The sequence below is a fragment of the Callorhinus ursinus genome, unplaced genomic scaffold (assembly GCF_003265705.2).
Source record: "Callorhinus ursinus isolate GAN/ISIS: 27379988/994484 unplaced genomic scaffold, GSC_fseal_2.0 scaffold7, whole genome shotgun sequence".
Taxonomy (NCBI): Eukaryota; Metazoa; Chordata; class Mammalia; order Carnivora; family Otariidae; genus Callorhinus; species Callorhinus ursinus.
In genome coordinates this window covers 40,527,815-40,552,371 of record NW_027397069.1, presented here as the reverse complement: position 1 = coordinate 40,552,371, position 24,557 = coordinate 40,527,815, and the positions used below count along the sequence as shown (strand labels likewise).

General features: G+C 38.1%; 1 protein-coding gene across 5 annotated transcripts in view; it reads right to left on the bottom strand.

The window, feature by feature from the left end:
- The window catches only part of DIAPH3 (diaphanous related formin 3), a 488,952-nt gene that overhangs the window by 327,875 nt on the left and 136,520 nt on the right, over nucleotides 1-24,557 (bottom strand). For all 5 annotated transcript variants that reach the window (XM_073894471.1, XM_073894473.1, XM_073894474.1 and 2 more), the window contains 5 exons: nucleotides 22,665-22,801; nucleotides 20,564-20,669; nucleotides 4,591-4,701; nucleotides 4,186-4,304; nucleotides 2,858-2,974 (listed from right to left, as the gene is read on the bottom strand). In XM_073894471.1, coding sequence (XP_073750572.1) covers nucleotides 2,858-2,974; nucleotides 4,186-4,304; nucleotides 4,591-4,701; nucleotides 20,564-20,669; nucleotides 22,665-22,801 — 590 coding nt within the window. The remainder of the gene's footprint in view (nucleotides 1-2,857; nucleotides 2,975-4,185; nucleotides 4,305-4,590; nucleotides 4,702-20,563; nucleotides 20,670-22,664; nucleotides 22,802-24,557) is intronic.

Sequence of the window (24,557 nt, the reverse complement as noted above, 5' to 3'; positions counted from 1 at the left end):
GGGATGAATATAAATTGTCATTACTTCACTGATACATCATTTTTGTTGGAGGAATTTTAAAATCTTCACTTGCTTTTTTAAGATTTTATTTGAGAGAGCGAGAGAGAGAGAGAGAGAGAGAGAGAGCGAGCGAGCACATGAGAGGGGGAGGGTCAGAGGGAGAAGCAGACTCCCCGCTGAGCAGGGAGCCCGATGAGGGTCTCGATCCCGGGACTCCAGGATCATGACCTGAGCCGAAGGCAGTCGCTTAACCAGCTGAGGCACCCAGGCACCCTTCACTTGCTCTTTAGTACTTTTACAAAATATCAAATTATCTCCTATACACATTCAACTAGCCTAATATTTTGCACATGTAAGCCATTGAATATTTGTTACAGAATTGAATTTGACTTTCTACTCCACCTGTCAATTTTCTTTCTGCATTTCATTTCTCTTGGGGGCAGGAGCTACCTTTTTTTTTCTTTTTTAAAGATTTCATTTATTTATTTGACAGAGACACAGCGACAGAGGGAACACAAGTAGGGGGAGTGGGAGAGGGAGAAGAAGGCTTCCCACTGAGCAGGGAGCCTGATGCGGGGCTCGATCCCAGGACCTTGGGACCATGACCTGAGCCAAAGGCAGATGCTTAACGACTAAGCCACCCAGGCGCCCCAGGAGCTACCTTTCATGCACATTCTCCAATCAAGTTCCACTTCAGTAAAATTTCCTCTTGTTCCAAATGGGAAGGTGAGCAAACTTTAATTTCCCTATCCACTAATTCTTTTTAAATGAGAATATCTTGCATTCTAAAATAAGGCCATTATAAAAACCTTTTAAAAATTTTTATCAGTATGTGTTTAGAATGTTTATTAAACAAAAAAATGTTCAGATAATCAAAAGATTTCTAAAAGGTAAAATCCAGGTCCACCTATGATAGTGAAAACCGAAACAAATGAAGCTAAAACCAAAAGAACAAGACTCATAGAACTACACACCACTAAGTGAAAATTTTACTGTATGTAAATAAAAAGCTGAATTTTTAAATATATGAAAACTTATGTAAATGACCCTAATGTGACTCAATCTTATAATAAAGATATGAAGAATAAATAACAGTAATAAATATCTATGAGAATTTAGGAACATGAGGAAAAAATGGATGGAACAGTCTTGATTACAGCAGTCATAGGAAGAAGGATGCCTTCACAGGGACCATGTCTGGAACAAAGACCAAGATCCTTGGGCTTAAAGAGTCAAGGAAGAATGCAGCATGGTTACGTATCAAATTAAAAATGTGACACTTGAAAAATGACCAAAATAATTAACCTTCTATACCTCACTAATGTCACTCTGGTGATACTACGGTTTAATATTTTTCTGAGACTCTTAATTCCACTGAAGTGATAGGATTGCCTGAGCAGGTCCTAGGAGAGTTGAGCTTTTCAATCTGTTTTAAAGGTAGACACAACTGCATATGCTCTTGGAGCACCAATTAAGGGATTAGGGTAAAATTAAGGGATCAAAAGTAAGATATAATTCCCCTGGCAGCACTAAGACACATTGAAAACTTTGAAAGCAAACAATATTCTTGAATTCTTGAAAAATCAAGCAGCAAACAATCAGAGGTTGACAGAACCAACCATACAGGGATCAAGAAAAGAATGGGGTTACTTTAGAGCAAATGGAAGTTTCAATTTTATTTTCAAGAACATTTGGAGAAAATGTTCGTGTAATTAGCAGAAAGGTACCTCTGATATTTAACAATATTAATCAATGTATTGTTTTATTTTAATCAATGTATTAGTATTTTTATTAATAGTTTTGCCCATGTATTAGTATTTTATATTAGTATTTACAAAAGGAGATAAGATGAATTATCTATACTCATCCCAAAGAATCTAGTTTTACTTTTTTTTTTTTTGACTCTTATTCTATTCACTTGTCAGTTGTATCAAAAGCCTGAATTAACACCCTCTGACATCACCCAGAGGACAAAGCCTGAATGAGACATGTCTAGCAAATTCTCCTACATGAAATTAGAGTAAGAAAAGACATAGTACCTGAAGTATTTGAAAATGAAATTTCAGCAAAGCTAAATTAAAGGCAACAAAAAATGGTTTTATATTCAAGGAACTCAGCTTCCCTCATAAAACAGTAACAAAGTGGAAAGAGGATATAGAGAGCATTTATTGAGAATACACCATGTGCCAGATATTTCGCTCGATTTACCCGCACTATTATATTCCATCTTCACAAAAACCGAGCAACTTAGGGGCTAATATCTTTACAAAGCTAAAGATAGACAACACACAGATGGGATAAACAATCTGTTAAGCTTCAAGATGGCTAAGATATAATCAAACTTGAAATGTCATTTGTCTAGCTTTTCTGATACATTAGCAACATTAAACGCAACTGTATTATCAAGGCACTTGCTAGCTACTTAAAATGTATTATCAAGGCACTTGCTAACTGCTTAAACACTAATAAAAGCAATGTTTAGTACCCTTCATGTAACTTATAAGAAACTTATCAACATCATTCCTACTACCTAAACACTAACCAGGATGTATTATCCATCACATGATAAATTGGTAATTTGTTGCAAGTTCGCATTTTTATTCAGGTGAAAACTTGTTACCAAGAATCTGCTGGAGCTTAAAACATAACAGTAATATCATTTTACCATCACCTGTCTAAATATATGCCAAGAAACACCACATTCCATGAGTAAATATTAAGACAGAAATAAAAATCTGAAAATTATTTGCTTGCCCAAATAAGACATCAGGTGATTTTCACAATTAATAAAATTTTATTAGTGAAAGAAAACATTAGAACATAGCTTCTTCTTACCTTATAAAATAATTCCTCTTACCTTATAAAATAATCATTTCGAATCAGCAAAAGATGCTGAAGAATAGAAATGAAATATCCCTCCGCTCTAGTTTCCTTAACTGAGTTCCACACCATGTTGTAAATATCATATGCTTCAGTGAACTGATTAAGGAATACATGATTTATTTATCATCGACACCAAACAACTGTAATAACATGGCATGGAATCTACTCTGTAAGGCTTCAAAAGATTATTATGTGCCTTAGCCTAAAATAGGCATCATGTATATTTAACAACAAATAAAACACAGGTATCCAGGATTCAGAGTAGAGGGAAACATTTTGCAAATGACAACTTGACCTGACACTCCCTGGCTTCTCCTCCATGATCAACTCCAACCATGTGCCTCTCTCAAGCTAAGATTTTGCTGGCGGCAAGGGCAATGGGCAGCTGGTTATGAATACCATACTAGGTTTTCAGAGGGCATTTACCAAGAGAGCTGGTGCCAGGCATTATCCACCATGGAGAAGCCCCAGTGGAGGACAGAAACCTGGTGGATTTCTGGAAAAGCACAGAGATCTGCAGACCCACAGAGTTAACAAAGGCCCACGAGAGTGTGCCCCCAAGGTGTAGGGCAGGAGCCAGCCAGCAAGCTAAGGATACCCTACTCCCAATGCTGGAAAGCACTAGGGGAAGGGAGGCACCAAACATGAAAAGAAAAAACAGATAGTGTACGTACACACACACACACACACACACACACACACACACACACACACACACACGAGGCCTAATAGAATCCATCTGTAGGTTGTAACGTTGATTTACATATGCATGTACTCAAACACACACATTACGCTAATAAGTTTATATAAAAATCAGTCTGATTCATGTGTCTGATGAATCAGACCTATACCTCTAAAACAAATTAACACATTATATGTTTAAAAAGAGGGGGGGAGAGAGAGAGAGAGAGAGAAGATAGTAGGAAGGGAAAAATGAAGGGGGGGGACATCAGAGGGGGAGACAAACCATGAAAGACTATGGACTCTGAGAAACAAACTGAGGGTTCTAGAGGGGAGGAGAGTGGGGGGATGGGTTAGCCTGGTGATGGGTATTAAAGAGGGCACGTTCTGCGTGGAGCACTGGTTGTTATACGGAAACAATGAATCATGGAACACTACATCAAAAACTAATGATGTAATGTATGGTGATTAACATAACAATAAAATAAAATTTTAAAAAATCAGTCTGATTCATAAAGGTTTGACTTTATATTGTTTATATAGAAATAGCTTCAGAAGTTTGGTTGTTTGGGGTTTAGCAACAGTTTTTCCTATTTCACTAATTTCAGACCAAAAGGATATTCAAGTTCAGCTCTAATATCTTCAAGGCGATGGGAGAACTCAAGCAAATCTTCTTCCTTATGCTCATCAAACACTTTAAGCTGGATATCCAGGCCATCGTTCTTCAAACATTTTAAGTTCTAGAGATATTAAATGGAAATGTCAATCAACGGTTTTCTTTTTAATAATGCAAAAAAGTTAATGAAAAACATATAAACAGTAAACCAACCATTTGACTGGATTTATAGCATTCAAACACTTAAAGTGTTAAATAATACTCACATCTTATCTATATTTCACAAATTTTTATACTCAAGCCTTTTTTCCCCACAGATAAATTATTCTTGAAGGTAATTTATCTAAATTTCCCCCTATTCAAGTACTCCTCTAATTTAAATATTAATAAGGAGACTGCAGGGCACTTACTGGCAAGATCTCTTTCAATCCACAACGCATAAATTCATTTCTGATGTGAAGCCTGAAGTCCAAATCATCAGGAGATGTAACAAGGGCATTGATGAGCTGCATACACGCTACCTACAATAGATTGCGCAGTGAGACTTAGGCTCAGATTCCAACATTAAAGAAAGAGTCATAGAACTGAAATATCAAGGTTTTGTTCTAAGAATCAAATACCTTCCTTCAGAGGAGAACCTATTAAAATAATAATCTGTATGTAAATTTTTTTAGTCAATTACAAATTATACAAGAAATATTTCAGTGGAGGTTTTTTGTTTTTTTTTTTATTTTAATTTTTCACTTGTTTGGGAGTTCTTATGGAGTAAGAGAGAAACATTAGGCACTGGCACTATTCCATAAAAAATTCACTCTAGCCCGAAGTTAAGTTCTTGTCCAAAAATATCACTCCACGCACATACAACACAAAACTGAAGATCCTAGTTGAAAAATTATAGATCTCTATTGGATATATAATGCTTACCTAAAATAAAATGGTAACTTGCCATTCATCAAGAGAAACCGAAAGTCCCAAACACTTAAAGGTCAGCAAATGTCCTGAATCTGGTTAACGGTGTTGTTATAACCAAAAACTATCTTAGGAACACTGAACAATTAATTAGAATTACCCAAGCAATGGTTCTTACACTTTGGCAAGCATTCAAAAATAAAATATGTCATGTTTATTCTGAAGGCATAAATAAATTACAGACCTAATTAAATCCTTTAGTATGTACCTTAAATGATAAAAGTGTAAAAATCATGTATTTTCCAGGTATTTAACACTCCAAATTTCAAAGTAGATCTCCCCTTTTTTTTTTTTTAACCCCTGGCTGAAATCTATCTTTCATTATCTGAAATCCATATAATCAAAGCAATAAAGATTGGAAGCAAAAGAGATGGTCTCTACAGAAGCAAAATATTCTTTGTTGTTGATGATTCTAAGTCTACATTCTACCAGAATCTAACAAGAATGACTGGCTTACTGATCAATATGTTTAACCTCATGCTGTTCCCTAAATTGCCCTTTCTCCATCCCTTAAGGCAAGGTTTATATGAATTTAAAAATGCTTTTTTTTGGATTAAGACACCGATAGGGGTCTCAGGTCCTGCTGGTTGAAATATATCGTAATTATTGTATTTGATGTCTAAATACTAAAATCTGACCAGCATGCCTCTATTGTCAAAACTTAAGACTATTTAAACTGGAGGAAGGAAATGTGTCAGAAGATAAATAGGGAAAAGGGAAACATTTAAAATAAAAAAAAGAATAAACTTAAAACAGAGGCTACCTTACCAGTACACATTCATTCAGCTGTAACTGGTTCACATCACAAAGTTTAAAATGCTTTCTTTCCACCTCCCTGCCAGTCATTACCCGGAAGCCACAAAAATAGTTTTTCAGCAATAGTGTGCTGTTTTAAAAGATCTCAAAGAACATTTAAATAATGTTCCTCTACATTCAGAGCAATTAAGATAGTGTTAGTGGCTAGGTTTCTGGAAAAGACATGAATTATAGACAACTCAAAGCAGCAAAAAAAAAGCAGCATAAAAATTAGCAGGAAACAGGACTTAAATGTAAAGTAAATATATGCAGAACAGCAGCAGCATGAAATTGAAGAAAAAGAAGGCAAAGAATAATCCAAATTCTTTTCAGGAAACATCCTGATAGGCAATTTCCTAAAAAAGGAAAAACAGAAAATTGACTTAAGCTGAAATAATGAATTTAAGTTAATTATCTAAAATCCCTTCCCAGTTCTAATGGTAATTGGCCATTATCATGACCTATAAACACTCTAATGGATGTCATGTAAACATATGTCTATGAACATATGCAAGCATACAGCAAAATGTAGTGTTTCCTTACAGAAAAATAATTCTATTATCAAGGTAAAGATCAAAGAGTTCCTTCTAGGTTTTTAACATGTATATTGAGACACACAGACTCACTTGCTCACACAATCTCACACGAATAGAGCACACCAGCAGAAGAAGGGGCCAATACAGCATCTATGTCACTGAACTCAATTCCTACAGACGGTGGGAAAGACTCAGGAACTACGAAGGCAAACAACACATATTGCCTACCCTCATGAAGACAGGTACACTGACAGACATATACTACGGAGAAGAGAACATAGGTCCCACACACAACGGTAACATGGAGGGAGAAACGAAAGACAAGGACAGCTGGCTAACAGCACAGGCTCTTAAGACAGCCTGACGAAGTGAAGGACTGAGATGAGATGTTCGAAGCATCCTGAGAATTAACCAGTTAGAGGACATGGGACCTTCCAGTGAATTACAAGGAATTCCGATAACCTGAGCAGTTTGCAAGGGTAAGAAGGGAGAGAGCAGCACCAGGAGTCATGAGAAATGAGGCTGGACAGGAAGACAGGCCAGGTGACGCACAGACTCATGTGCCAAGTCAGCAAATTCAGGTTCAACTGGAAACAGGGATTCTATGTAAAAGAGAGGGAACAGTAGAGGTAACTGTAAGTTAAGAAGCTATTGCAGAAGCAACTTTAGTAAAAAATGATGAGAGCTTGGACATTCAAAATGTAGGAGAAACTGACAGAATTTACAGCTGGGTGGACATGGGGTTGACTCAGAAGAATTCACGAGAGCCGCCTCACCTTTGTTCTTCAACTAGATAGGAGCTGATACCATTAAGAGAGTTATAAAATGCAAGGAGAGAAACAGGTTTTAGAGAACTGGATAAATCCCGCTTTTAAAATTTTGAGATTGAAATGTACATTAGGAAGGGCACCTGGGTGGTTCAGTTGGTTAAACATCTGACTCTTGATTTTGGCTCAGGTCATGATCTTATGGGCATGAGATAGAGCCCTGCAGCTAGCTCCTTGCTGAGTGTGGAGCCTGCTTAAGATTCTCTCTCCCTCTACCTCTGCCCCTCCCCAACACTTTCTCTAAAAAAATAAATAAAATAAAATAAAAATAAAAAAATAAAAGAAATGTACATTAGGAATCATTCATTCTTTAAAAAAACAAAACACTAGTTATTGGGTACCTAGCCTGTGTCAGCTGGGGATATTAACAGAATCTCAAGGAAATAATGGCATTGTAATATTCATCATAAACAATCACCATGCTGTTTGATGTTCCAAAAATATAGCCTATATAATCTCCATTAATTTGCATTTAACATATTGTTTCAAGAGCATCACAAAACGTACTTCTCTGTGGAATAGATGAGAGTAAGAAAACAAAGAGCTTCTGTCCTCCTAGAAGCATCCTAATTTAAAGCTTCTATCTTTGGACATCAAAATACAGAATTCACTCTCTGTGTACCTGTTCAACCATTTCATTCCCTCCAAGCCTATTTATTGGTGCCCACTAAGCACTTCTCAGTGCTAGGGATACAGCTGTGGAAAAGACAGAAATCACTCTCAGAGATGAAGAGTCAAGACTGACTCCAAGGTTTTTGGCCTGGGCAATTCGAAGGATAGGATTATCACTGATTAGGGTGGAAAATAAATCATTCATTTAAGATGGCAGAAAGAGGCTTGGGAAGACAGACCAAAGGAGTTGGGTTTTAGAGATATTGAGTTAGAAATATCTATTAGTGACCAGCATTGGAAAAAAAGTGGAGAAGGAAACTGGATATAAGAGACCCAGGGTCAAGGAAAACATGACCACAGCAACTACACATAAAACTCAGGGTCTTACATGGAACCACCCAGAAGTAGCCAGAGAAAAAAGACATACAGGAACTGAGGGGGCATTTCGATTGCAGGTTTTACTTTAAAGGCTGGGGAAATAAAGTAAAAAGGCATCAGTGAGGTAGAAGAAAAAGGACACTTGGGTACCCAGGAATTATGGGAGGAAAGTGTCTCAACAGAGAGTGATCAACTGAGTCAGAGGCTCTAACCAGTCAACTAAGATGACTAATAAATTACCACTGCATTTAGCCAATTGGTGAATTGACAAGAACAGTCCCTATAAAGAAACAGAGTTGTTGTCCCAAGTAGGAAAACACCTGCCTTCTCATGTGTACCATATGCAACCAAGACGATTAAAATCGGCACTAAAATATTCTCCTTCCTCCAAATGCATCTTTATACTTTAGAAATACTGCTTATTAACCTTTGGTCTCAGCGAGCAAGACACTTCTCTTTAGGTGTTAAATCATGGACTCAGTTCTAATGATTTGGAAAGCGGATAGGGCAAGCTCATTTTGTTAACTCCTGTCTCAATTATCAAGAAGGAGCCTTGCATGAGAAAAGTATATTTAGCATAACTTGTAGCTGGAGGGGCGTGTGTGTGTGCATGTGCACATCCATCCAGGGCTCAGGAGAGCTGAAGGATTCCTGGAAAGCAGCAGCAAACCAAAAGTGCACTGCAAGAACTGGGGCCCACCAAGCCCATAGAGCAAGCCGAGGAAAATGAGCAGTCAGAAGTGTAATTACAAATCGTGGCAGAAATGCCAGTAATGTGGTAAACTAGAAGGCACAGACACAAAACGGGGCAAAGTAAATAAACCGTAAACAGAAATCTCAAAGATAGTCAATATGAGGGATAGATCTGGTCAAAGGCAATCTCAGGAACAAGGCAAATGATCAAAGAAAAATCATTAGACCTAGAAAGAGGTTAATGAGCAAGACAAATGAAGGAACATGCCACCATCTACAACACTTCATCAGCAAAGTAGCTTTCTGCCCTTGAAAACGGTCAGGGTCCTTCATCTGTGAATACCCATCACCTAACTTTCCTCTAGTACACAATTTAACTTACTCCTATCACCATGCTCAATGCAAAGATGAGAAAAAAATAAACTTTATGCATTTTTAAACTTTGACCCAAAACCTCTGACTCTTTCGGATGAAAGTCAAGCACAAAATTCAAGGTCCTCTAACATGTGTGATGCCTGAGGGTCAAACATAAAGCTCATCCAATTTTTTCAAAGGCCACCACAGCAAATGCTTTCTCCGTGACTGTGCTGAAGGAACGGAGAAGGTATCTTTAAGCCCACGCAAGGATATTCTTTAGAAAGCTCACCCTTGGGTCAACATGTTCGTCCTGAATACAAGTAGATGTTTTTACAAGTAAAATGATGGCTATACGATGCTGAAAATATATCAGATTTTTTTTAAAGATTTTATTTATTTGAGAGAGAGAGAATGAGAGATAGCACAAGAGGGAAGAGGGTCAGAGGGAGAAGCAGACTCCCTGCTGAGCAGGGAGCCCGATGCGGGACTCGATCCCGGGACTTCAGGATCATGACCTGAGCTGAAGGCAGCCGCTTAACCAACTGAGCCACCCAGGCGCCCAATGTATCAGCTTTATAAGCTAAATTCACATTATAAACAAGTACCAGTCAAGTACTTACATAAAAATTCTATCAGAATCTGTGAATAATTATTATCTGGGCCTGGAAGATCCAGCTTACATTGCTATTCATCTTCCCTACCCCAGAGCAGAAATCATCTGTTTCTCTTTGCACAATCAAATTTCTTATCAAGCTAAAATGAGTAAATGATGCTTACAGAGAAATAGTTTGCCACTAGTGCAGAGAAACTCCAAAGAATTTAAAAAGCACAGGCGTTAATTCAGAATAAAAACTAACCAGGCTACATTATGCAGACAAACACAGAAACAGTAGGTCAACAGATGTAAAGTTCTTTCTAATTTCATTTAGACTTCCAATTGAGTATTCTGTAAATGATAGACACAGTAAGAGAACAAATCAGAACGGGGGGTAACTGCATAGGTCCCATACAAACACGGAGAAACAAAGTGCAGGATTCAAGCAGCTACAATCTATATAAACGGGAATACTGGAAAAACAAATGGATTTTTAAGTATTTATTCAGACACTCCCCATTGAGACAGCATTCATTTCTTCTGTGTCCTCCCATGCATTTTGCTGGAACTCTTCCTACTGCATTTTACTTATGAAACATTAGCTAGCTTTAGATTCCCAAGTGTAAGCTTCTTAAGGGCAGGAATGTACTTTAAGATTTTATGTATTCATTTGACAGAGAGAGCGAGAGAGAGCACAAGCAGGGGGAGGGGAAGAGGAAGGGGGAGAGGGAGAAGCAGGCTCCCCGCTGAGCAGGGAGCCTGACGCTGGATTCCATCCCAGGACCCTGGGATCATGCCCTGAGCTGAAGGCAGACACCTAACCGACTGAGCCACCAGGTGCCCTGGGCAGGAGTGTACTTCTGTATTAATCTTGTATAACTCAGTGCACAGCAGTCACTGAATAATTAATGAATTGACTACTTAATTATGAAACTCTGTGCAGTTACCTTTAAAGCATGAGGTAAGTTTATCTTTCAGGTGATCTACCGTAGCATAAGTGAAGAAATTTATATTCTAGACAAAAATTTTCACCGCTGTTTTACACTTAGATGTGTGCTCCCTGTAACAGCATGAGTTCACATTAGACTATTATTCCACTGTGTTTCCTTAATGTCTTAGCTTAATGGAATATTATTTACCAGTTCATTTCAATACACTTAACATTTATATTAATATATTAATCCTACTGATGTAAACCTCAAGAGAAGTAGTCAAAACAGAGAGGAGTTAAATTGATCTCCACATCCTTCTGGGATGCCCCAACACTGGTCCTAAATATAAAAACTTTCTACTATCTCTATTCTTCATTTGGTTCTTCATTAAATATGAGGACAAGTTACTTGAAATTGAAAATAACTTCGGTTAATCTGGCAGGGAGGGGGCAGTGGAGATATCTCAAACAAAAAGAAATAGTAAATTAAGATAGGACTATGCATTATAGTAACATCTTTATTGGTCTCAAGCAAAATTAAACCTGGGAATATTTTGAGCATTTAAAGGGGTATAGAAAACAAAGAGAAGCAAATAAACTTGACTATATCTAAAAAGTCATTTAAACCTATGATTTGTTTCAATGTCATATTTCTCAATTATTGCCCAGTAACAAATTTCAAAGTACAGTGACTATAACCCCATTAAAGGTAATTTTTCCTACTTACTGAGACATTAGAAAATATGACCCAATCAATTTTGCAAAATATCTATTGTTATTGAACTCAATGAGACCCAGAAATTGGAGAGGTGTGGGGTTTTTTTTGTTCTGTTTTAAGAAAAACTGTCTTTGTAGCAGCCACAGAAATGCAATTCTCAATCTCTGACTGCAGGGAGTAAAAACAACCAACAGCCCAGCCCCAGCTGCTACCCTGGAAAATCCATCACAACAGGTGAGCTGAGGCCACACTCCCCACAGGCTACTCCCAGCCAATGTCTGAACACAGCAAGAATACTAAAATGGGACACAAGGGGCTTTGGCTTAAGGATTCCCCAACAACCCTGCCAAGTCATCCTGGAAGTGTAGAGCAGCCCAAGGCACTTCCCTCCCTCCACCATCCTTTCTTCTCTCCTCCACCTGGCATCAGGTCTGCCGTGAGCTGGACATCTCCCCACCTCCCCCCAGCCCTCTCTAAGCCCTCTCCCTAGTGCCATGCATACTAAATCTCTTGCTTCTCAAAAGACCCAGATTAACACAGCCTTGGTGGACCAAACAAGTTTCAGCAAGAATATCATTTCCAAGTTGTCTGATTCATAACTATTATAAATGAATCTTCACGTTCAGCAGGACACTTTCACTTTTTCTTCCTGTTCTCTAAATGTGAGCACCTTATGCACTTCAATATGTAACCATGAGGTATTTGTCAAGACCACGTGCATGCCAGGTGTCTGAATGTGTTTGAAATTTGATTTTCCTCTAATAACAGTAAGACATTGAGATACTAAAGACTTGGATTATATTTCTAGAGATACTAAAGACTTGGATTATATTTCTGCCTTTTGCCTCTTTGAAAAATACCTTCTAGGGTAGAGCAGTATCTCCTGTGAGAATCCTAGAAAGACTGTCCACTGACTCTTGTAAGGATACCACCTACCACCCTTGTCCTATGTCCCTTTAGTCAGTAATTAAGGTAGGGAAAATACTCTGTAGTATCACATGAACCAAAATGAATGAAGATTTTATTCTATTCAGTGTACATCAAGGTACAATGAATGTATAGGAAAAACACCAAGAGGATCAGACTGAAGGCAAGAGGCTGACAGGAGAAGGTTTGGTGGTCTGTTCCCCACCACTTGACGATTCACCCTGAGCCTCTTACATTTCTGTGTGCATTGCAAGTAGAGGCCCTGGTGGGCCATCTTCTGGATGTTCTTTTCAAGGATGTACGAATAGCAAATAGGTAGGCATGCTTCATGTCCAGTATAATAAGGATAATATCTCTTTGGAGCAAAAGGCAGACACAATTACAACCCACTATAAAGATTAAGGTTTTCTAAACTCAGAGTTTCTCTCCTATAGCACAAGCTGGCCTCGCAAACAAATCTTCAGACGCTCCAAAAGCAAGGACTGGCCTCAATGTTATCCTGAACTGAGAATCCTAAGTTTATCAGCCAGCTGGGAAGCCAAACTGAAAACACTATTACCAAGTAGCCACCTGTTTGATAAAGGTCCCAACTGGGGGACCCCAATAACTACAAATAATACTTTCCTTCCAGAAGCACCATGTAGACCTTCAAGACTATATATGTTATGAAGCCAGGTGTTAACTTGTCTCTCCAAAAACATTGCCTTTCACCTCAGAGCTGATCCTAAGAGATGTTCAAGCGTCTAAGCAAACACTAGTCCTCAGCCAGCCATGAAGGACTCTCCAAACTGAGGCTACCATTAGTCCTGCAGAAAAAAGTAACTATTTATGTGTGCCCCGCAGGCATTTATCCCTATGATGGGAGTCACCCAATTAGAAAAGGAGCTAAGATATCTGTCCCTGATTTTAGTTGAAGTTATCAATGATACCGCATTGGCCCTGGAAAGCATTTGGCTTCAACTCACTAGCCAGGGTTGTTGTGGATAAAAAAAAAAAAAAACTGCCCTAGATTTCCTTCTTGCTGAGCCAGGGGAAGTCTGTGCAATCACTAATACATCATTCTGTACCTGACTACCCCAGGCAAAGTGGAAAGATCAATAGAAAAAATTAAGAATAAAGCCTTCTGGTGTTCTAAGTTAGACCCTGATGGTCTGTGGGATTTGTTCAGCTGACTCCATCCGGGACCTGGAAGGCCTGGCTGGGGTCCATACTGCATGTTGGCCTCAACCTGCTGTTTGGAGTCTGGTGAACCAACAGCCTTAATTAAATACACTGAGACAAACTGAACTAATTTCATCATCGCCTACATCGATCAGAATTAAGTGCTGCCCGTGAAGTAAGAGTTGATTACCCTATATTCAGGGTTTCTCTCCTAAAACACAACCCACTGCAACTGGAAATTGGGGCTGATACAAAGCTGTCTTCAAACCACTACTGTTGCTGTGGATAATGAAGTCCTTTGCTGTTGACTCAGGGATTCACGTCTTCCCACAGCACCCAGAAACCTACGGCAGACTAACACACTAATACACAAGTAATGTAAAAATCACAGACGCTTCATGTTTTTGACACCACCCCCTTGAGTCCAAGAGGACTGAGAGGGAGACACCATTGGAAAAATGTAGCGTGCTGTCCCACGCCTGAGTACAAATGCACAGAAAAGCAAACATCCACCCAAAAAACTCTAGGATTCCCACACTCTGATTCCTTTCCTGACAAAAAATCTACCACAATTCAAACAGTCCCATGACCAACAGCAAGGGCTTGGACAAACTCTTTAGAATCTAGCTCATGTTTGATGCTCTAGCAAAGGCTCTAAAAAGAGAAGGGACAAGACATACATAGAAAAGAAAAATAAAAGGAAAGAAATGAAAATAACAGAGAAATTCAACATGTGGTTGAGACGAGAGATCGGCTCACTCACACTTCTTCCGACCCTCTTCTAGTAAGGAACACTGAGGCAACATGAGGGGACAATCACACATCTCCAGACTGGGCCACGTGAGGCAAGGTTTGCTGCTGCACTGCCCTGTGTCCTAGGGTGTCAGGCGCTGACCAGCATAGAATGTTGGGAGTGGCATGTCCTTAACACGTTCCCACTAGTGGTCTGGCACTTCTACACTGGCCAACATCATCCACACAGAGTTCCTTGGGCCTGCCAAAAATTCTGTTAAGGACTCAGTACCACTTCCTGCTTCAATTATCCCCAGTGGATTATGCTGCTTGAATCTGAAAACCCCTCTCTGATACACTTGAGAAAAGTAAAGTCTGATATTTATATGAGTACTTTCTTTCCTGATAGGTAAGACTCTCTAAGGCCTGAAAATAATTTTAAGTTATTTGTGGCATTCATTTTTTCAATGTCTTACTATACCATGAGTGGGAGGAATGAAAGGATGTTCAATTTTATCAGAAACATGGGCAGTCACATTATCTTATTATCAGACTCAAAAAAAAAAAAAATCTAACAATCCTCCTTTAAAAACTACTTTGTTACAGTTTTCAATAAAAGAATGAGAATTTTACTATCTCTCATTTTCTCTAATTTAAAAGCAAACAATCGGTTTCTATTTTATTCAGCAATAAACAAGTTATATTATTAATTTGGTGATTTGCTAATATAAACCAGACTAGTACATTTCAATAAATGCAAATTATACAGGTAATGGTATAAAATGGGCACTTAGAGCAATAGCTTTATGGGAAAATTGAAAACCAGCTAGCTCCAAAATATACTTTACTTATAGAAAATTCAGAAACACCCAAAGAGGAAAGTATTTTTAGATATTACTAAAAGGTTGCCTGAACTTTTTAAAGGACATAGAGAACAACCAGCAGTCCCAGAAAAGACAATCTACTTACTGCCCCACACCCACTAACTCCCTACGTTAGCTATCTGGAAAACAGTACCTTCCACTCCTAACTTAAGCTTTCCACCTGCTAGCTTAGGCTTAGTAATAATGAGAACCTTCCTTCAAGAGTAAAAACACAGAACAAAAAGGTTGAGTAGGAAAATAAATTAAAAAAAAAATTTCCCATCATTTATTCATAATCGAGAGTATAGAAATTTAATCTGAACTTACTAAAAAAATGAAAAAAAAACTGCTAAAATGAACTTTCAGTTCATTTGAGCTGCCCAGTCTGTGGTACTTTGTTATAGCAGCCCTAGCAAACCAACACAGAGAGGAAGTATCTGTGAAGGGTTCCCTAATGGTATGAGATTATCGAGGCAGGCACATTAGGGGGGAAAAAGGTGTTCTTAGTAGAGAGAATACTACACGTAAAAATCAGCGTAAGAGAGAGGGCATGAAACATTAAAAAATCTCTGTGTCTGACTGGGGGGACAGAATGGGGGGCAGGAGTATCAGGACGAATCTGGAGCTCTAAGCAAGAATACGGTATTAAAGGGTAACAGTGACTGGTTAAGAGGAACTGCTTTCTAGCAAGAGAAGAAAGAGCCCTACACTGTTGAAAATGACACAGTGGCAAAGCTGAATTTCATCATTCTCTGCTCTCAATAAAAATTAAACTTTAAATACTGTATCAAGAAATTTTAGTGTTTCAAAAAAGAACCGTAAAAGAAAATATAATTACTCACAACTAAGGCAATTAGTTTCATAAGAGCAAATGTAATCAGCCACCTATGTCAATTTTTCAAGAATTGAGTCAAATGGTTGACTTCAACAACTATCCAACGGAGATGTTGCTGGCTAGCCGTGCCCCCACCCTTGTTCCTTAAGACTAAACATGGCAAACAAGCAGTCATTAAGAAAAGAAATCATCTCCATCAATATTCACAGGTAGCATTATCCATAAAAGTCAAAAATTAGACACCCACATTTCCACAACAGACAACTGATAAACAATGTGGAATATCCATAGAATAGCCTAATATTTGGAGGGGGAGAAAAATGAAGTTGTGATACGTATTTCAACATGAATGAACACTGAAAATATTGAGAGTACAGTCAGAAAATACCACATATACTGTATGATTTTTATCAAAAATCCAGAATATGAAAATCTATAGAGACAGTAGATCATGTCTAGAGCTAGAGGGAATGAGGGTAATACAAGGTGATGGTGAAGGGGTTGGGAGAGGGGGTAAGGAGATTCTCTTATGGGTAATGAGAACATTCTTGATTATGGAGAAGATTGCACAACTCTGATTATACAAAAATACTGAACTGTCCACTTTCCATGGGTAACTTTTATGATATGTGAATTTTATCTCAATAAAACTGAAAAAAAGGAATCCTTTCAAAGTTACATCAAATCTTTATATTTTAATTTCTTCAAGTCTTAGTGTCTTCTATAAACTGATAATCCATTCTCAATTTTTAACTGGCCATTCTCTTTCAGAGAATTTTATAGATATCTATTTTCCATATGGTAGCACCTTCAATAAACTGAGAGTAACTGCCCACAATAGAAATGACTAAACATATCCAGGAATATTTTTGATACGTGTAGTTGCCTTCAGGTTCATATGGTAATCAATTATAATTCTACAAGATTAGACAGGTTTACCTCAATGTTTGATAGCCAAAAAAAAATTTAATATGCAAGTTACCAAGAATTTTAAGGTTGTAATAGTCACCTTTCAATTAATGAGTCAATCGTATTATTTACCTAGATGAAACATGGCTTTGTTCTTAACAAGACATTCTTAACCCTTTTCCTCACAGCTTTAAAATGTTAAGTGACCATAATACTGCTGTAAACAAATTGGGACCCCACTTTTACCAGGATTTTTCTTTTAACACTTTATTCTTAGATAATTGTAGATATACAGAAAGTTGCAAAAAGGAAAAACGTACAGGTAGGTCCCAAGTACTCTTGGCACAATTCTGCCCCATGGTAACATCTTGCACAATTATAACGTAACACTAAAACCAGGAAATTGAAATTGGTACAATCCACAGAGCTTATTCAGATTTCAGCAGCCTTACACTCATTTTTGTGTCCAAGTAGGGTCCTATGCAATTTCATTGTATGTATGGATTCGCCACCATCACCACAATCAAGACACAGAACGGTTTCACCACACACAACCCTCTGCTGCCATTTACTTATGGCCACACCTAACACTTTCCCAGACGCTATCCTAAATCTTTGGCAACCACTAAACCGTTCTCCATCTCTAAAATTTGGTTCTTTCAAGGCTACTAAATAAATGGAATCATCCAGTTTGTAACCCTTTAGGACTGGCATTTTTCAATCAAGGTAATTCCCTGGAGATTCATGTAAGTTGTTGTTATGTATCAATAGTTCATTCTTTTTCAATACTAAGTACTCCGTGGTATGGGTGTCCACAGTTTAACCATTCATCTATTGAAGAGCATCTGGATTGTTCCCAATTTGAGCCTATGACAAATAAAGCTGCTATAACAACATGTGTATGGGTTTGTGTATGAACCTGTGTTTCTCTCATCTGGGTTATGTTCACGAGTATAACTGCTGAGTTGTAGTTATGTAACAATTTTAATATCAACACAGCTAAGGTTTTTGAAAAAGGAAGATCCCCTTCAATCCCCATTCTCCACTGACTTTGGTTTTAGTTTAACAAAATTACTTTCTAAGGCTAGCATTTACTCAACGTTTATGGCAAATAAGCTAAGCATTTTAAATACATTCATCTATGTAACCCCACATCAACAATGAGGTAGCGATAAATATTATCCTTCTCCTACAAGTGAGGGAACTGAAGCATAGAAGTGGTCTGGGGCATGATCCAGAGTCACAGAGCCAGGATGCCAAGGGCTGGGGCTTAAATTCAAGCTGCTTGACTCACAAGTCTACTCCTTCTATCACAAGACACCACCCCTCCCACTCTAGGGACATGTGTGTTATTAGATCAAAAAGTACACATTAGTAGGGGGCGCCTGGGTGGCTCAGTGTCTGCCTTCGGCTCAGGTCATGATCCCAGGGTTCTGGGATCGAGCCCCGCATCAGGCTCCCTGCTCCGCGGGAAGTCTGCTTCTCCCTCTCCCCCTGCCCCTCAGCCCCTCCACCCCTTCATTTCCCATCCCCCGTTCATACTTGCTTTCTCTCACTCTCAGATATATAAAAGCTTTTTTAAAAAGTATACATTAGCATAAGAAGTATTTAGGGGATGAAGTTTACATGTGACTATATTTCCTAAGTGAAATTTTAAGAATCGGACATGAACTCTAATACGCTACACAAATGACCAAAATTAATCTGATAACCTAGGCTATTTGCACAAATACTATGAGTAAAAGGTAACCTGGGTAGCAAAGGAAAATTCAGATAAAGTAAGTGTTCAGTTTTTCTCTACAAAGTTTCTTCTCAGTTTACTGTTCATTTTTAGGCTTGTGGTAAATAGGAGCTCTGGAGCCAGATGAGAAAGGAGAAGGGAAATGAGAGCAATGGTGTATGATAAAAAGAATCCAGAGCACACATCAAAAAACTGAAGGAGCAAGGTCCACATCAGAGGTGGACAACACATCCCAGGCCCCCATTCCCAGCCTCTCTGACAAGCCCCGATGAGTCAGAAGGAGCTTTTTTCCAGAAGCTCTGATAATGGGACCTATGCAATAGGGACCATACACTCCAATCTCCAGGCCTGCCTCCTGCCCAGAGAAACAAATCATAAACAGGGTTCCTCACTAGCCATTCACAAACACTATCAGGAAGGTCACCATCTCAAATACCATCATCAGAAATGCCACACTAAATTTATTCATTTGACCAACCCTAAGATTTTCTGACTGTTCATCAAATACCATCTTTTCTTTTCTTTTTAATTTAACATGGAGATTTGGTTTTTCTATTCCTACCACGATGAGAAACAATACAAAGGCCAAGCTACAGAGCTTTTTTTAATTTTTTTTTTTAAGATTTTATTTATTTATTTGACAGAGAGACACAGCGAGAGAGGGAACAGAAGCAGGGGGAGTGGGAGACGGAGAAGCAGGCTTCCCACGGAGCAGGGAGCCCGATGCGGGGCTCGATCCCAGGACCCTGGGATCATGACCTGAGCCGAAGGCAGACGCTTAACGACTGAGCCACCCAGGCTCCCCCCAAGCTACAGAGCTTTAAAATAAAATTTAAAACTGTAAGTTTTTACTAATTAAGTGTGAAATAATTTTATTTTATAGCTATTAGTACATCTTGGTTTTCAAATATTGCTGCACATTAGAATCATCTCAGAATCTTTAAAAATCCCAACAGCCAGGTCACACCAATTAAATTTTAAAAGTACTGGGAGGTGGGGGTCAGTTATCAATTATTTCCTTAAAGATACTCAGGTTATCAGCAATAATTGTAACAATAATTCTAGCAATAAAAAAAACTCTTTAAAAAAAGGGAGAAATTAAATGAATATTAGTTATGCAGCTTGCACACTATAATGGTTAAGTCTAAAAGTGACTTTCTAGGAGCACTTAAATATTTAAATATCTTTGAAAATCTTAGTGTACCTTGGTCTCATTAGTATTTATGGAAAGTTTTAACTTTTCCAATATAAAAACTAATAAATCAATGAAAAGCCATAATTCACTTAACTGCCCAAACTTCTTAAAATTTGTAGTAATCAGGGTGATTACTGGGTGGCTCAGTCGTTAAGCGTCTGCCTTCGGCTCAGGTTATGGTCCCAGGATCCTGGGATAAAGCCCCACATCAGGCTCCCTGCTCCGCGGGAAGCCTGCTTCTCCCTCTCCCACTCCCCCTGCTTGTGTTCCCTCTCTTACTGTCTCTCTCTGTCAAATAAACAAATAAAATCTTTAAAAAAATAAAATAAAATTTGTAGTAATCAACTAATGAGACTAACCAAGAATAAACAATTTATGGACTATAATTATATATATTTTACAGGGATCTCTAGTAAGTCAGTTTCTAGGAAAGAAACCTAAGGAAATAATAATAGGTATACGCCAAGTTACATCTGTAAGATACATTATTAGAATTCTCTACATTATTTGAAATATTATAAAATATTAGATAACATGCAGGGTTTCATACTTGAATATAAGCCAGTGAGCAGTTACAAAACAGTATGTAGGGTTATACATGAAACCTACTTGCAATTGAACTGAATCGTGTCGGAGACCTTCCACAATAGGTGAAAATCTGTCAATTTTTCTTTCTTCTCCAGCTGATGTTAAAGCTTCTAAAACCTCTTCAAGGCTATCAGAAATTTTGAAATTAATTAAATTGCAAACAGCAAATAATCCCAATGCCTTAAGACAACCGCTTGATCTACACAGCTCCAGGATCACTACACTCCTAAGCAAGCAGCAACATTTTAAAAGCTAAGTACATAGCATTTATCAAGTACTAGCTACATGTTTTTATTCATTTATTCCTAATAACTTTATGATGAGGGTTATTTATCGAACACTTATAAAGTGCTTTCTACACATCAGGCACTATTTAAACCAGTTTACAAATATTAACTCTTTTTAATGTATATAGTTCTACGAAGTAGGTTTTATTATCCCTTATTATAGATTAGGAAACAGAGGGGGAAGACAAGTTAAGCAATTTGTCTGAGGCCTCACATCTCCTAAAGGGAACAAGGTTCTGAAACCAGTCTGTGTGGTAAGCCCCGTCTCGCGTTCTTAACCACTCTCCTTCCTTTTGAGTATAATGAAGTCTGGTAGCCAAAGGATTTATAGTCAAACATAAAAAGTAATAGTTACACAAGAACTACACTTGCTACTCCTTTAAAGGACAGTGTGTTCACACGACCTAGCATGTTGTAGAAACTCCCTTCACAGACACAGACACGTAGTCCGTGAACACTATCCACATCATTTTGATAACCTATGATGAAGTCAAGAAATAATAAATAGGGAAGTGGAGGAGGAAGAAGGTGGGGGAAAAAAGAGAAGGAAAAAGAGAGGATAAAGAAGAGGGAAAGGAGAGGGTGGTAAGGGAGGAAGAGGGGAAAAAAGAAACAAATGGGAGGGGAAAGAGGGGGGAGGAGAGGGAGAAAGGCGCAGGGGGAGCACAAGGAGCACCCTATGTGTCATCATTAAATGAACTCTGCAATAAAATGAATAGGGTCTTTTGAAAATGGGAGAGCGCGTGCTGAAACCCTGAGCCTGGCTTTGCGCACCGGGGCCGCGGGGGGGGGGGGGGGGGCGCGGGGGCCGGCGGCCTCGTCCGCGGATGTGCGTGCGCGCTGCAGCTGTGCAGCCGGAGGGCAAGGCCGGAGGAGCGCCTGCAGACTCTCCAGCGAGTCCACACCGGGCACGACACTCTCAGCGCCCGCGGGGTCACCACAAGGGCAATTTTCAAACGAGTGCGGGAGCTTTAGCTCACAGGCTTCTGCCTAGCCTATAAGAAAGGGCTATTTCTCTTTGTTCTATTAGTTCCGTTTCTTCTATCTTTATCCTTTTGTTTTTTAAGTTTTTATTTAAATTCTATTAGTTAACATATAGCGTAATATCGGTTTCAGGAGAATTTAGTGATTCATCGCTTACATGTAACACCCAGTGCTCATCACAAGTGCCCTTATCGTTAGCCTTTTAAAAAGGCATTTTAATTAATTTTTAAATGCTTCCTGTAATAAGTACCCCAGCCTTTAAAGAAAAAAAAAAGGTTTATCTTTATAATTATCTTTTAATATGTATGTAATGGTCTTTTAGTTATAACCCTAACATTTGCGGATAATGTCTTTAAAGTTTAAAACTTCAGGATGTACATTATGGCCAAAGACTATGTACCTTTAACCAGTAAAGTACTACTATTTCATATAACACTTTTCAAATCTGCCTTACAAAGAGATTTCCAAATAGTATGATGGATGATTTTATAAGGGAATATGAGTTTGAATTAACTATCTGAAAAACAAAAATACATAAGAAACAGAATCCATTTGTATTTTTTTTAAGTCTTCATTGAGAATTTTTATTTAGGGTTTGAATTCAGAACAGTTTAAAATAAATATGACGAAGAAATCAGTTTTTCATAGAAACATATTAGCCTGTAACTATTATATTGACTGAGAAATCATTATTACTCAAACATTTCTGTTTGGCCAATTATGAATCTAAATCAGCTGCTTAAGTAGTATTTACTTATTAACAGTAAATTCCAGTCTAAAATAGAATGGGAACATTAAGTAAATCAAATTATACTGTTACATAATTAGAGAAATGAGTTGGGAAGACTTACATGCTTTCTTCTCCTACAATGCATACCGCAGACAGGAGTTTCACCACATCTGTCATCATACTTGGGTGCTCGGGATCGATGGCTTTGGCTAATAAAGAAAGACTCCTCTCTTCACTCATAATTCTTTCCAAGCCGTACTGTAACATTTTGGAAATAAGAGGTTAAATGATAGCCATTTATTGGAAAAAACAGCACCCTAAAGGAAACATAATTATTTAAAAAGTTGATAATATATTTTTACACTTAGTAAAAGCCAGAAAATATAAGGAATATCTAACATCCTTAAAAAAATTTTTTTAAATAAAAATTATAGCAGTATTCACATCAAGAAGTAGGAGAGTCAACCAAATATAAAGAACTTCTCAAAGGTGATTTTACAACGGTAGGACCAATAATTATTAAGGTAGATAAGTAACCACCTGGAGAAAGGGAGAAGCAGTGAGGAAAATTGAGATTTCCCAACAAGAACACACAAAATGAACAGTCCATTTTTCAATCAGATGCTGAGGGTGAGCAGCTTTCCAGGAAAGGAAGATGGGTAAAGGATACACTATCACAAGCAAACATACAGATCAACTCTATCCCACAGAAACAGAATGAGAACCACAGGTGCAATATCAAGTTCCCAAGCAAAAAGTAAAATTTTAATGAAATTAATCCAATATATCTAAAATACGATCGTTTCAACATAATCAATATAAAACATCTGTTCATGAACTAGTTTACCTTTTTTTTTCCTTCCTAAGTATTCAAAATCCAGTGTCTATTTTCTATGTACACCACATCTGCATTCAGACAAGCCACACTTCAGGTGCTTGACACCCACATAGGGCAAGCACATAACACAGTGCAGACCTAGAGACTAACACAGAGTTCCTCTGATGGGCACAAGTTGAAAGATGATTTAGGCACATACCATGTAGAAACTGCCATGAGGAGCCTAGGTATTCTAATCAGAATATTTTATCATCAGAAAGATAATGCAGTTGTAAATACATTATATAAATGGGACGATGCTGGATAAGGATAAAGTTTGTTTGCTACTGCTAGGATGTCACATCCAATTAGAAGATAAGGAGTCATGTTAATGACTTCGTGTTTTGATTTAAGGATTATACATCTCTTAGGGCCCACTTACAATCTATGGAAGATAAGTATCAAATAACAGAGGATAAATAGAAGCAATAAAACGATACGATTTATCTTCCACACATCCCAGAGGATCCCTCTAAGGAGTGAGAAATTGGTTGATTAGAATTACTACTGAGCACAAAAAAGGACCTTAATCCCAATTACAGACCTATGAACTATGGCTTAACTCAAAATTAACACTAGATGTAAGTATCAAAGTTAAATCTATAACAAGCTTAGACCCAAATGCTGTGAGTAGTATGAAATCTTATAATTTTCCTATCTCGCCGATGCCATCTATAGAAAGAAGCCATTACACTGTGCTGAAATACCGCATTTGCTTTAAACCTCTATCTAAGGAACAGAGGTACAAAGGAAGAAGCACAGGCAGGAGGGCCAAGGGCCCCAGGATACGCTTTCTGGAGAGACTTCTCCCTCTTCTGGTGATAGGGAAAAGTTTACAAATAGCGAAACCAGCCAGGAAATGATCACTTTTGTGATGCCCTGGGCTGTCCCATAACTGGAAACAAAGAAAGAAAAAGCAGGTATGGGGCCAAGGACCACAATATTCTTTAATAATTATTCCAAGGAATTGTCAGAAGCTTATAAAGTACCACTTAGATCCAATTCAAAGAGTCAATCAATCAATGATTATGAAGTACCAAAGGGCGGGCTCTGTCCTAAGAAACCTGACGACCAAGTAAAGCACTTCCCCCTTCATTTCCCACCCACCCGACATCCTTAACCAACGCTTGCTCCTCC